This window comes from Colletes gigas, unplaced genomic scaffold, assembly GCF_013123115.1.
Source record: "Colletes gigas isolate AHSC1104 unplaced genomic scaffold, ASM1312311v1 Colletes_gigas_Sc00016, whole genome shotgun sequence".
Classification (NCBI taxonomy): domain Eukaryota; kingdom Metazoa; phylum Arthropoda; class Insecta; order Hymenoptera; family Colletidae; genus Colletes; species Colletes gigas.
Genome location: NW_025106645.1, coordinates 3,721,857 through 3,735,134, shown reverse-complemented (window position 1 = coordinate 3,735,134; position 13,278 = coordinate 3,721,857). Strand labels below are relative to the sequence as shown.

The window sequence follows — 13,278 nt, the reverse complement described above, 5'->3', positions numbered from 1 at the left end:
CGATAAAACTCCCGTTTCTTGTGGCAACTTACCAGCAGCTTGCGATATAACGCAGTGGTCCTCGCTTTAGGACGTTGCACGAAATGTCTTGGAACGTGTGTCCCCTTTTTTTATCAAGTTCAAAAGGAGGGACACGTGTTTCGTCTGTTGCTAAAAAATTCTCACTCGATCGCGTGGAAAGCTCCGAGAGGTCCCAATTTCCGATCATTCTAAGCGGGGAAAATTCCGGGACGCTAAAACCAGGACCACTGTCGAACAAAATGGCGCGCGTCAGGAAGACTTCGAAGGTCCCCGAAACGATAAACATATAGACAGACTAGGTCCCGTCGTGCGTCGACATTCGTAGAAGATCGATTCGCAAAGTAATTCGCAGAGCACACATAGACGACACATACGATATATATTTTACAGCGTACCGGGGATAGCACACACTGTGCGTCATTGTACAAACGGTGAACTCAGCCAGGCATACACAGACACACGTACACACGCACACGCCGCAGAGCGTACAACACACACACAGGACTGACACGAGCAGCTCGATACGATATTTATCGACGAACACGGAGCAAGTCGACTCAAAAACACACTTGTGCATCGTTAGATAGGCTATGATAATTTAAATTAGGTTATATTCCGTTTCAAGTGATCCGCGTCGCTCGTATTTTCGAAGAGGATTTTCTCCGCGAACGTTGTTTCGATCGATAGGAAAAGGATTGACAGAGAGAGAGAGAGAGAAAGATAGAGAGGGAGAGAAAGAGAGAGAGAGAGAGAGAAAGAGATCGTTTAGCAGATTTTTATTTAGCATTTCGAAAGTACGCCCGACGCCGAACATTATTATGCAAATAAAGAAATGAGTGGGGGATAAAAGGAACGATGTCGGGAAAGAGTGTGGTGTTTCTTTGTTCGGTTGGAAAGAGGAAACGAAGAAGAACGAAGCTTTAAATTACGAAAGAGGGAGAAAAAGGCAGAGTGAGAGAGAGAGAGAGAGATAGAGAGTAACGAACACAATTTTATAGTAGTCAGGACTGGAGAAAGAACTGATATTGATAATATTTAAACTAGTAGGTTTATTCAAAGAAATTGATTTGTGACTACTGTAAAAATGGCCAAATATTAATTGCGGAATATATATTCGCCCTCCGATCCGCGGTCGGCGCTATATTATGAGAATAATAAATTATTAATGAAATTAATATAAATTGAATGAATATTTAACTGCAAATTATATATTAGTAGAGGTTTATTCGAGTATTTTCTTTTTATTTGTTTTGACGTTCGTTTCTTCTTTTTTTTTTTTCTTCTTTTTATATATGTTACTATTAATTTCGCTCTTTGTTAATGCGTTAATGAAATTACGCGATCTCGCGAAGCCGCGGGGTTTTTTTTTTTTTTTTTTTTTCCTTTTTTCTTAAAGATAATTTATAATTATTGTCGACGGCTCGTTGGAGTTATAAGCCGACGCGTCACGCCGTTCTCGGAATTCGCGCTCTGTAGTTGGCCTTGCGAAATTCGGTCGCAAAGACAAGGAGAGCGAAGGTGCTTCCTTATTGATTTACGATTGGCCAGTGCAAAAGAAATCTGTTCGAAGGCGTTGTCGAACTTTGAAAGACTGAATCGTTGAATTGAACGTGTCGCGGTTGGTCGCGTGCTCAACGCCATTTTCATCGAAGAAGAAAAAGAGAGAAAGGAAGAGAGAGAGGGAGAGAGAGGATCGAAGCGTGAAATTAAAATGAAACGTTCGACCGAAAACGGAGAGAGCAAACGACACCTAAGAGAAAAGGCTCGAGACGCGTACCTGATTGCAATTACAGTTGGCCGCCGCCATCCGCGACACGATTTGGTTGTCAGACTGAATTGGGACTGATTTATCTTAATTTTTTTTCTTTTTTTTTTTCTACTTTTTAATTGTTCGAATTAGTCTACACATTGGACTGATGTTTTAAACGTTTCTTGACTGATGTTACCAAACGATGTTAATTAAAAGTATCTAATTTCTAAGTTAACACGGGTAGAGGAAAGCATGCGAACGCGATTAGATTCGGCAGGGCACCGCAGGAGTTCGAATCAACTGGGAAAGTAAAGAAGAGGGTCAGAATGATTATTGACGAACGCATATTAAATTTTATATTTTGCAACACGCAGTGAGGTTCATTCGTCGAACACGGCAAAACGTTTTGTGAATCGTTTTTTTTTTTATACTATCTGACATATCCACGTTTCCTTCGTTCGCTTCTCGTTTTTGTTTTTTTTTTTACGTTTCTTTTTTTTCCCCTTTTTTTTTGTTTACACGATAGGCTTTTTAGCGCACAGATTGCAGATTTAACCACTGTTTAATTTTATGGTCATGGGTAAGAGGTACGTTTGTACGCATAGTTACACACACACGCACGGACGCACAAGTCCTAGAATCTTCATATTTTTTTTCTTTCTTCTCTTTTTTTTTTTATTTTTGTTTGTTTCACGTAATTATTAATCCGTAGACTTAACGACAAATAGGGACGATAGGATCTTACGTTGTTCTTTATTTCTTTGAGTTACTTTTACCTTTTTGTTTGCTGCTCTTGACGCGAGTACGTATTCACGTGTACGGACGGGAAGGGGAGCAGCAGTTTCGTACAACATCTATCTTAAATAATAAAGTAAGCCGCAATTCCGTTTAACTACCCTACGATATAGAGTTAAATTAGCAATCACCCACGGATACTAAGCAGACATACCATCGACGATAATGGTTACCTGTGCGAAAGCAAATCGCGATTACCGTTGCATAGAATTATTTTGTATTCACGAGTTAGAGAGGGAGGGGGGAGAGAGAGAGAGAAAGATAGAGAGAAAGAAAGAGAGAAAGAGAGAGAGAGAGAGAGAGAGAGAAAGAAAGAGTGAGAGACCGAGCAGGAGAGCAAAGAAAGCAGCGAAGCACTGATAGATACAAAAGAAAAAAAAAAACAAAAAAACAAAAAAACGAGCTTATTCAAAATTCGTGAGATATGTAAAATTGTATGGAAAAAAGAAATAAACAGGGAAAACCGGTGCCATTGGCTCGAAACATCTCGAAACGTCCGAGAAACATTAAAAAAAAAAAAACAAAAAAAGTCTGAATTCTTCCCGGTAACGACTCCGTTTCGGGTACAAATCGTGTCATCTTTTAAGCGAGTATGTCGAGCGTTACCGTGCTTACTTATTATTTGTTATCTGCCAAGGTGTTCTGGTTATAATATATATTTATTGACGACTATTATTAATATTATTATTATTATTATTATATTATTATAGTTATTATTATTTTTATTTTTAAGCAATGTCAAATGCATCTTAATATATTTTCACCTTTTTATATATATATATACATACACACACACATACATATATATATATATATACATATATATATATGTAATATGAAATGTACTATTTGGTTTAATAACTCGCTTGTATTCCTTCGTTTTTTCTTTCTTTCTGTATTTTTAGTCACCTATCACATCCTCGATGAAAAAAAAAAAATGGTAAAAAAGATTGAGAAACCGATGTGATTACCGTTTTGCACCTCAGGTAATTCGTTACCCCACGCGCCACACGCTTCTTTCTTTCAGCCGGCAGGTAAGTTTACACGCGGGACAACGGAGGATCCGTGTCGTCAATGGAAAGCGGACACGGATCGAAATTCCATCGTCCGTGGACGACGGGGCGATCATTCAATAAATCGTGTAACGATCCGCAGCCATTGTTCCGTGTGTGTACGTTCGCATTTCCATCGGCGGGCGCACTCTCTACACGGCGGAACGGTAACCAAAACGGCCTTCGCTTTGAATACGCGTGGTCGCGGCGGAGCACGAAGTAAGAACGATTCAGAAACCAGGAGGCCGCGGACACGACGGTCGTAAAAAGGGTTCTCGGAGGTGGAACAGGTGCACGCGACCGCGATACTTGGATGCTCGGAAGGCAAAGAGCGATACGAACCGGAACAGAGTAAAGAAAATTCAGGAGAGATAACGAGGCGCCCTTGGGAGCCAAAGGACCACGCGTTCTCGATCACGTTCGAGAGGGCCATTCGCGGCCAGGATAAACGGGAGAACAGATTAACCCTTTCGCTGTTAAGTACCGCCACCGGTGCTGGATTAAATGTTTGGACTCGAAAATATCTTGGCTCTTTAAAATGTACAGTAATGTTTTCAATTATTTTAAGCTACTCGCTTGTCCAGTGGATTAAAAATTCATTTTCAATTCTCAGTAAAAAATATAACAGTTTGACCAGGTTCTAGTAAAAAATTACTGCATTCGATAGAGAGACAGTTTATTGTACCATCGACGGTTACGAAGAAGAAATTTTCAAATGTCTGTTTTTTAAATTTTAAACCGTATAATTTGATTAAGCAGCGAAAGGGTTAAGCCGCCACGCCGCTCACGCATTACTATTACGTTTACTTCGAATTGCATGCTTTAAGTGTCACCCAGAATGCTCAGTGTTTCCTTCTCGTCGTCGTCCTTTATTTCTCGTCTGGTTTTATTTTTAATATTTCTTTTGACATCCCCCCACGTTTTGTTACGAGTCTAACGAAGCATACGTTCGATACGTGTACGTATGCGCGTACTGAGAGTGACTGGTAAAGTGTTTATCGTCGGAAACGAGCGCGCAGTTTTTGTGCATACCTGGTCTGTTTTTATCCACGTTGAACCTTCCCCCTATTATTCCATTCCCCTCTATTGCTCGGTAGCGAGCAACGTGCAAGCGTATGTGCGTCGTGTACGCGTGTACAAGGAATATTCACGATATTCTATCAGAAATCCAGTCGACCGACCTCATCAGCGAGGTGTTGGCTGGTTTTTCACAGTTTCTTTCGGCCCGGAGTTTAACGAGAAGCAACTCGAGAAATTGGATAAAGAGTTTATTTTTCGCACGGGAAAGGCATTTCGAAGGGTTGTGCGCGTTCGATGGCTAAAGAACGAAGAAAAGAGGCAGATACGGCATTATGCGTGCACGCGCACGCATGTGTACGCAGACATATACGTGTGGGGGTAGCATAACGGGGGACTTTAGTGACGGAGAACGCCAACGTCTGACCGGATCTTTTTTTTTTTTAATTAACGAGCACGCCGTCCATTACAAATGAACCGCGCCGCGTTTCCGTGTCCATGCTTCGTTCTTCATCCGCGACCCTTAGTTTTCCCTTTCTTTTTCTCGTTCTTTTTCTCGTTCTCGGCCATCTCTTCGGGTCTTGAATTGCGTGGTGCCCGTGAATGCACAGAAGTCACACGCGCAGCACACCGGCTTATATCAGCGATATGCACGGGAGCCATTCTACTCCGTTCCCCCGTGTATGGTTGCACGCGCGTACATGCGTCTTAACCCTTTTCGAGCCTTTGGTTACGCGGCCCGAAGAAAAGACTGGCATTGAAAGTTCTTACTTCGCTACCCCGAAAGGCGACCAGGCGTCTCGTAACGTCGTCGGAAGAGTTTCCAACGGGTCTAACCCCCCTGTATTCTTCGTTTGTCGAATACGCCCCGCCGCGCTTCTCCTTACCCCTTTTTTCCGATTTCTTTTTGTCCCCATTCGAATCCGCGGCCGTGCTCAATCTCGTCGCGTTTCAATGAAATAATCGTCGTGTGCTTCCCACAAAAAGAAAAAAAAAGAAACCGGCACCGCTGCACGAATATATCGTTCTCGCCGTCTTTCGGAACCGCGAGTACCGCGGAAGATGGCCGCGCGTCTCTATTAGTTGCTCGGGCGAATAATTTCTAAAGAAGAGACCCCACTCGAGGAAAACGTTTCAGCGATCGCGCGGCTTCGAACGTTCAACCCTTTGCAATTTGCCAAAACGTAAATCAGATTACTTTTAACTTTCGTTTGTGTTTCATTAAACGCGATGCATACACTCTTGGTAAATTTTCATGAGAAGAACGACTCTGCTTCCTCTCTTCTAGATCATTTATTTCACTTACTAACGAATTATATTGCATAAAAAATAAAAAGTACTCTGATTTATCCGAGCAACCCATCTCAGATTGAAAGTAAAATTTTCAATATTGTACGATTGTTTTTGTAGCGGCGTCTTTTCGAAGCCCGAGGAAATTAAACTGTGCATTAGTTGCGTCAGACCTGTCGCGAGCGTTCGCGTCCGGGATAGTACGAGCACGAGCAAAGAGAGAGCGTAAACGACACTAATGGGGAAAAGAGGAGAAGAGAAAGCAGAGAATCCGCGAACACACAGAGAAAGAAGTTTTATCGGTTTGCGTGGTGACCCTTTGACACGGCCGTAGGGTATAAGTGTGGGGGTTGCAGCTGCATGAGGTGCATTGTTGTGTTTCAGTGCTCACCTCTATGACCTTGAACTCTCTGAACACCCAGTCAGCGAAGAAGCTGTTCACCTGCCAGCTGTGCAACAAGGTGCTATGCAGCAAAGCGTCCCTGAAACGCCACGTTGCCGACAAGCACGCCGAGCGACAGGAGGAGTACAGATGCGTCATCTGCGAGCGGGTGTACTGCTCGCGTAACTCCCTGATGACCCATATATATACCTATCATAAGAGCAGACCCGGCGACATTGACATTAAGTTCTTTTGAAGGTTTAGATAAGGTAGGGCTGATACGTATCTGTCAACGCCGCGCACTTTTTCAAAAAGTGTGCTTTCTCGTCTTTTCTATCTTCTTGATTCGATCCTCCTTAAAAGTCCGGGTCCCGTCCTCTATTCCCCCCGTTACTTATCCGTTATCCCCCTTTACTCGACCGTCTGTCTCTTAACCACATTGGTGCGCTCGCGTAGGTCACAATCGCATAATCGTTGGTTCGCAACGACCTCGGCTCCTCGTCGACAGTTCGTTCCCTCTTCCTTTTTCCGGTACTCCCCCTGTCCCCTCCATAAGTGAGTGCATGCCAGAGAAACCGGTCTCAACTCCCACGTGGATCGACCCTTATTCTTCTTCTTCTTCTTCTTCTTCTTCTTCTTCTTCTGCGTCTTCTTCGTGCGGTTCGAGCTTTCGTCCCAGCGTCAAGTTCATTCCTCCGTCCTCCCTCCGCGCGAAACTGCTTTTCTTTCCTCTCCTCCAGTCGTCCTTCGTTCTCTTCGGTACCGTACGGTCGCCGATCGAATTCTTCCGGTATTCGCAGCTCCGTTATAATACCATACCCCCTGTCGATGACTCGGAATCGACGCGTCGGGGTCGTCCTTCGCCGCACCGACGCGACGCCGCGCCGCGCCGAAGACGCGGGAATCCGACCGCCTCGTTCGTTGATCGGTGATCGGGAAAGATCGTTAACGCTCGATTAACCGGTAATGCTCGCCACAACTGCACCGATTTTACCAAATTTCTTGTTCCTTCAAATTTCGCCGCCATTGATACGAATCAAAACATTTTTATACCGAGGGTTTTTTCATTTCGATGCAGTTATCCGAGCATTATCGCAAACACGAATTTGCAAACAGGTCTGGAGATTTCGGATCTCGTCGTACAGGGTTTACGATTACGCTTCAAGTTTTTCCTACTAACACCCCCACCTTTTCCCACCAACGATTTTTTTTTTTTTTTTGTATACGTTTCGTGGCAAACACCCTGTGCATTGTTCTTTTTTTTTTTAACATAGTTTCGCTTTTCTTTTCCCTCCATTGGTCTCCTTTTCTTTTTTTTTTTTTTTTTTAATTTGTTGTGGTTTTTTCGATGTTCGATGTTCGATGTTGTGTGCATGTTGTTGTGTATCGTAGTTTTGATGCTCGTTTTGCAGCTTCGATACTCGCCTAACACGGAATGCCTTCGAGAACGGCGGATCGATGGTCGACGAATCCGTCGATCGGTTCGAGACTTTTGACAAAAATTTCTCTTTTCTAAACTGGTTTACCTTTTGTTAATTCTATTAATTTTATTCTCTTGCTAACATTAATTTCGAAAACTGTCGCGTATCGATACCTTTTCTCTTTCGCTGATCGCGCAAGCATGACCGGGTTGTATTCTTTTGCACGCACACGAAACCCGCGTAATCGCTTCTTTCATGCATGAATATAGAAATTAGCCTTGCACTTCCGAAGCGTCGAGTAACATATTTTTTTTCTTGTTTTTGCGTGGCTAGTTAATATTCCGGGAGGTTACGATATCCGAAAAGCACACACACCTAACTGGTTCTCGACTCGCGACGCGTCTGGCATGGTGGTTTTGGTCCTCTTCGTCTCTGCTCACTCGACTAATTACCACTCGGTTTAATTAACGATACCTCGCTACTCGCGCGATGGAACAGAGTCAACCTGTGCTAATCCTTGATCGATCCCGTGACAGACGGTAGAGTTGCGTTACACTGGGGCCGAGGTCGTTTCGAGAACGAAACGAGGAACGAGATCGAACGTTCCAGCTTCCGGCCTATCGCTGGTCCAGGACTACAGCGGATGTTCCGACATCGAAATGTCCGACAGGCTGGTTTAACGCGTGTTCTTCATCCTTTCCTTTTACTTCCCATCTAGGACGATTGAGAAAGATCGAACCCCAATCGAACGACTGTTTTGGTACACGAAAGGATCGACTTAAATACGTATCTTGCTGTTTCGAGTTTCTGGAGATGCCTTCTCGCAGCCAAATCGATCCTTTCGTTTACCATACATTGGAACTTTAGCGAACCTATGGGACCCAGAGTCGGGCAAAATCTGATCAGATCTGACAATTTTTACCAAAGTTACTTTTCGATCGCAACCCTTCGTAATCGTGGTCAGATTTTGGTCGACTCTGACAAGGAGATCTAGCATCTGTGGGGTCGTCAAATTTATTCAAACTTTTTCTGGTGATTTTAGAACAAATATATGTAGACACGTGTTTGAGCTGTTTTGCCCAATGCTTATTATTTATAAAGATATTTAATATTTCATTTTTAGATTCGGATTGTATGTAGTTTCGTCAGGGGATCGTAACAGTTACGTTAGTACATGGATTCTTATTCTCAAAAGTCGAAGTTTTGAATCTCGTTAGAGATGAAAAATTATCCATTTTTTCATTTTTTTTTGGTATTTTTGTTTATCTAATAACTAAACGAAACGTATTTAACTAAAATAATATATATTTACGAGCTGCAAATGGACTTACACCACTTTCATAATTAGTCAGTTGTAAAGGTCATTTAATTTCTGTTATGAAAAATTAAATATCACTTAAAATATATTTCGTATTAATCCAATTTTCTTTATAACAAGAAGTAAAATAGAAGTAGTATTTTTTATTTTGAACGTTAATTATTTTGATATATTGTTAAAGTTGACATAAAATCTCATGATGCACAGGAGGCATATAAGGTAACAACTGCTCCGTATCCTTATATTTTTCATATGTAATAGGCTAAAGGGGCCAGGGTGATTTTTTTAAATTTTGGCGGTCTTCCCAGCCATGTAGGTGATAAATCCCAACTCTTAAATTCTGTGTCCTACATTTATCTTTTATATAAAATAGTATATGGTGCACTTTTACAAAACTTCATCCAACATACTTTCAACCATAAAATAAGTAACCTAAAACGGTGAAATAAACCAAATGTAGCCAGCAGTCTATAAAGAAAATTGGACTTACACCATTTTCATAATCAGTAGCTAAGCAATTTCTTATACCGGTCAATTTTAAATCGAACAAAGCATTAAATATTAACTCGTTGCAAATAAAAAATTTACACTGAATTATTTGTACACCACTTTCAAAATAAACCATACAATCCGAATCTGAAAATAAAATATTAAATATCTTTAAAAACAATGAGCATTGACGAAAAAGCTGGGATATACGTGTCTCTAGAACCGCCAGAAAAAGTTTGGATAAAATTGACGGCCCCCCACAGGCGCGGGAGGTCCTCCTTGGGAGAATCGGAGATTCGAGGTGTCGTAAATAATTTGACTAACAGAGGGACGATTTTCAGGTACGGGCAACGGGATGCATCCAGCATCGACGCCTCCCTCTGCCATGTACCGGATGCCGCCGCCAACGGCGGGCGGCATAAACGAGCCTCAGGAATGCCCGTACTGCCGTCGCAACTTCTCATGCTACTACTCCCTGAAGCGTCATTTCCAGGACAAGCACGAGAAATCGGACACCCTGCACGTTTGCGAGTTTTGCAACCGCAGGTACCGCACCAAGAACTCGCTCACGACGCACAGGAGCCTCCAGCATCGCGGCTCGAGCGGCATGCTGAAGAGGCTGCTCAAGACCACGTCGATAAAGAACGTACTAGGCAGCATGCACCAGACCCAGATGCAGCAGCAGCCGCAATGAAAATGTCGGGACCGTCTTAAGATCGACCCGTCCCCGGACTCTCTTATGCGACGCCATCCACGGCGACGCGTTCGCGTTTCCATCCGGTTCCTCGCGTCGACGACAGATCGGCGTTCCTCCGTCGCGGGGACGCGTTCCCGCCGCCGTCGCAGCCCTCGTTTCGCGGTCCTCCTCGTCTCAAGACTGCGATCAAATCCAAAGAGGAAAGGAGGGAGTAATCGACCGGGACGCGATCCATAAACGTTCGCTCGATGGTCGAAGAATACATTCCATTTAAGGTACCGATTTTAAACAAGGTCTCGAGGCGCGTTGTTTCGAGACATTCGACGAGGGGGTCGCGAGGACGTCGGTCACGCGCGGGTCACTCGCGGAATCGCGTCCCCGCTCGCGGGGGAACGGAACGCGAGTGCAGAGGTCGGAGAGAAACACGGGTGTGAAGGGATACGTAATCGTGTGTGTCATCGCGGTAATTGGAACCGATAGGCGATCGTGGATCGCGAGGATCCGAGGATCTTAGGCCTAAGCGACATTCAATTACAATAGTCTGCGGAATACGTGCTCAAATTTTTGGAAACCGAAAGAGAGGAAAGGGACGGAAGGGACGAGGTTTTGGATGTATCGAGGCAGACCGAAAGACGATGAGAGTAGGAAGGGGGAGGAGGAGCGTGGAAAAGTGCAAGTAGAAGTTATATGGGCTTTTACACGTGTACAGGTCCGTCGTGCGCGCAAATTACACAGACTATATTTTTAACTCTTTAAAAGTAATATTTTGAGCTGTACATATATATATACATACATATATACATATATATATACATATATATATATACATACATATATACATATATATATTATATATATATATATATATATTATATTCGTACGATAATTGATAACGATGATATTCTCTTGTTCAGGTTTTATAAGTGGGGGATAAAGATGGAATGAGAGTGAGAAAGCAAAAGAAACAAAGTAGTTCGACGTAGATAGACAACGGCAAAGCAGGGCAGTGAAAAGCGTCCTCCATTTTCATTTACGAATCGAATGCAACGCGATTAAATAGAATACGGCTATTAATTAACGCGTCTCGTTGGCGAATGTGCAATATTACGAGTAAGTGGTAAAGTAGAATTTGGATTCGTCTTGAAACGGCACGGATTTCTTTTCTTTCCGTCTCGATCATTTTTCGTCTTCTCTTCGTTTCGTGGCAAGAAATAGAATTGATAAACGACAGAGAGACAACCCGATCAGGCTAATGGAAACCGATCGGGACGGGGAACGATTCGTGCGAGAACCGTCGAGCACTGCCCTGTTCTTTTAAATCTTGGATACATCCATATTTACGATCGTACAAGGTGAAGAGAAACACCCTAAAAGTTATTCGTCGCGCAACATATTCAGGTTTAGAGCTCAGCGTTAAACAAAGTTGATGTTTTATCGTAAGGGGATTACAAAGAAGCAACAAAAGAAAAAAAAAAAAAGAGATAATGAAACAAAGGAAATGCCATTATAACTAACGAGCAAGTACAAATTATTTGAGGGGAAAAAAAAATGAATAAAACAAATTATGTCTACGTCTAATTCTTAGAGTCCGTACTAAGCGGGGAATAATGGAAAAAATGGGGGAAAAAAGTATTTAAAAATGGGGGAGTTGAGTGAGTCGCGCTCGTCTTCTCGGGGTTTCGACGGCGTTAGCACAGAGATTGGAAGAGAAACGGAAACGAGTAGAGAGGGAAACGCGGATAAACTAGAACGGGAGAAGAAGTTTTCCAAAACATATCTTCGCGAGAATGAAAAAGTATACCGTGAGAGAGAGAGAGAGAAAAAATTATACGATTTTAGATTTAGGTGTCTTCCGATGGCGGGAGTTTTTAAAATATTGCGTATACATTCGTAGAGATAAAATGAATAATAATAAAAAAAAAAAAATGTCTTTTCCACGACCGGCCAAAGCATAATGTGGAGATAGCAAAGAATACGAGAAACGTTTCTTCCGCGGAAAAAAATGGGGGAGGGGCACCATTGCGCGTGTACATCTTTGCTTTTCGAAAATTTCTTTTTCGACTCGGGAAAAGCTGAAGATAGAATTCGTTAGTGAAAATTATCCTAGTCATTTTGGAAACCTTTTATAATTCTGTGATATATACATATATATCTCTATGTCGAAAGCGAAGAAGCATCAAAGATACGATATATTCGGCGCTACAAAATGAAAGGGGGACAGGGAACGCGGCAAACGGGTTGGGGGAGGGATTGTAGGGGATTAAAGGAAATATAAAAAATAGTCTCGCGAACGGTTCCACATTATGATTGCCGGCGTGCATGCTGATCGTGTATATAGCGAAAGGAAATTAATTGGTTAATTAATATCGGGAAATTCTGTGATGTCCTTCAGTTTGGTATACTGGAACGAAAAATATTAGAGGTATATGACGAAGAAAACAGAAAAAGTATACGGAATTAGGTCGATGTTCGGTGTTGTGTAAGTTAATTGTAAAAAAAAAAGCCAAGAAAGCCGAGACGAGACTCTTTTAAGCCGAGAAGATTGAATCGGATGTTGTCGAAGGTCTCGCGATCCATCATGGGCGACCGCTGATCCATTTTGGTGTAGTCGACGTTCGACGATCCGGAGAAACGAGCGAAGAACTGAACGGCGCGCATCGTGGAAAAATTTTGGCGGGAAAATCTCCGCGAGAAAAACAATGACGAGTCCCGAGACTCAGGATTAACGTAATAATCGGTACGATACCAAAGCGAATTTGACTGCTGTTGCGACTATTTTATTTCTTTCTTTAGTTTTCTGGGTTTTTTGTTTTTTTTTTTGTTTTTAAAAAGCGAGACCAAAGCGAATAACGTCGAGGATATTCTCGACGACGATGCGCGGAAACGGGCGCGTATTTCTCGCGAGATCAGCCGTCGCCACGGATCGAGGGACAAAAGCTCAGTGTTTGGATATATAAACATATCTCTTCAGGGTACTCGACCCTATTTGTACACTGTCATACGGTGTTGAATCGAAAATTACAAAAAAGTATAAAAAAAAAAACTT

The 13,278-nt window shown here is 42.6% G+C and overlaps 1 protein-coding gene across 1 annotated transcript; it reads left to right on the top strand.

Moving 5' to 3' along the window:
- Window positions 1–2,347: 2,347 nt before the first annotated feature.
- Window positions 2,348–10,950, top strand: LOC122400248 (zinc finger E-box-binding homeobox 1-like). The gene is made up of 3 exons (XM_043401602.1): window positions 2,348–2,351; window positions 6,310–6,489; window positions 9,877–10,950. The coding sequence occupies exons 1-3, from the start codon at window positions 2,348–2,350 to the stop codon at window positions 10,227–10,229; spliced, it is 537 nt and encodes a 178-aa protein (XP_043257537.1). The 3' UTR covers window positions 10,230–10,950.
- The last annotated feature ends 2,328 nt before the right edge of the window (window positions 10,951–13,278 follow it).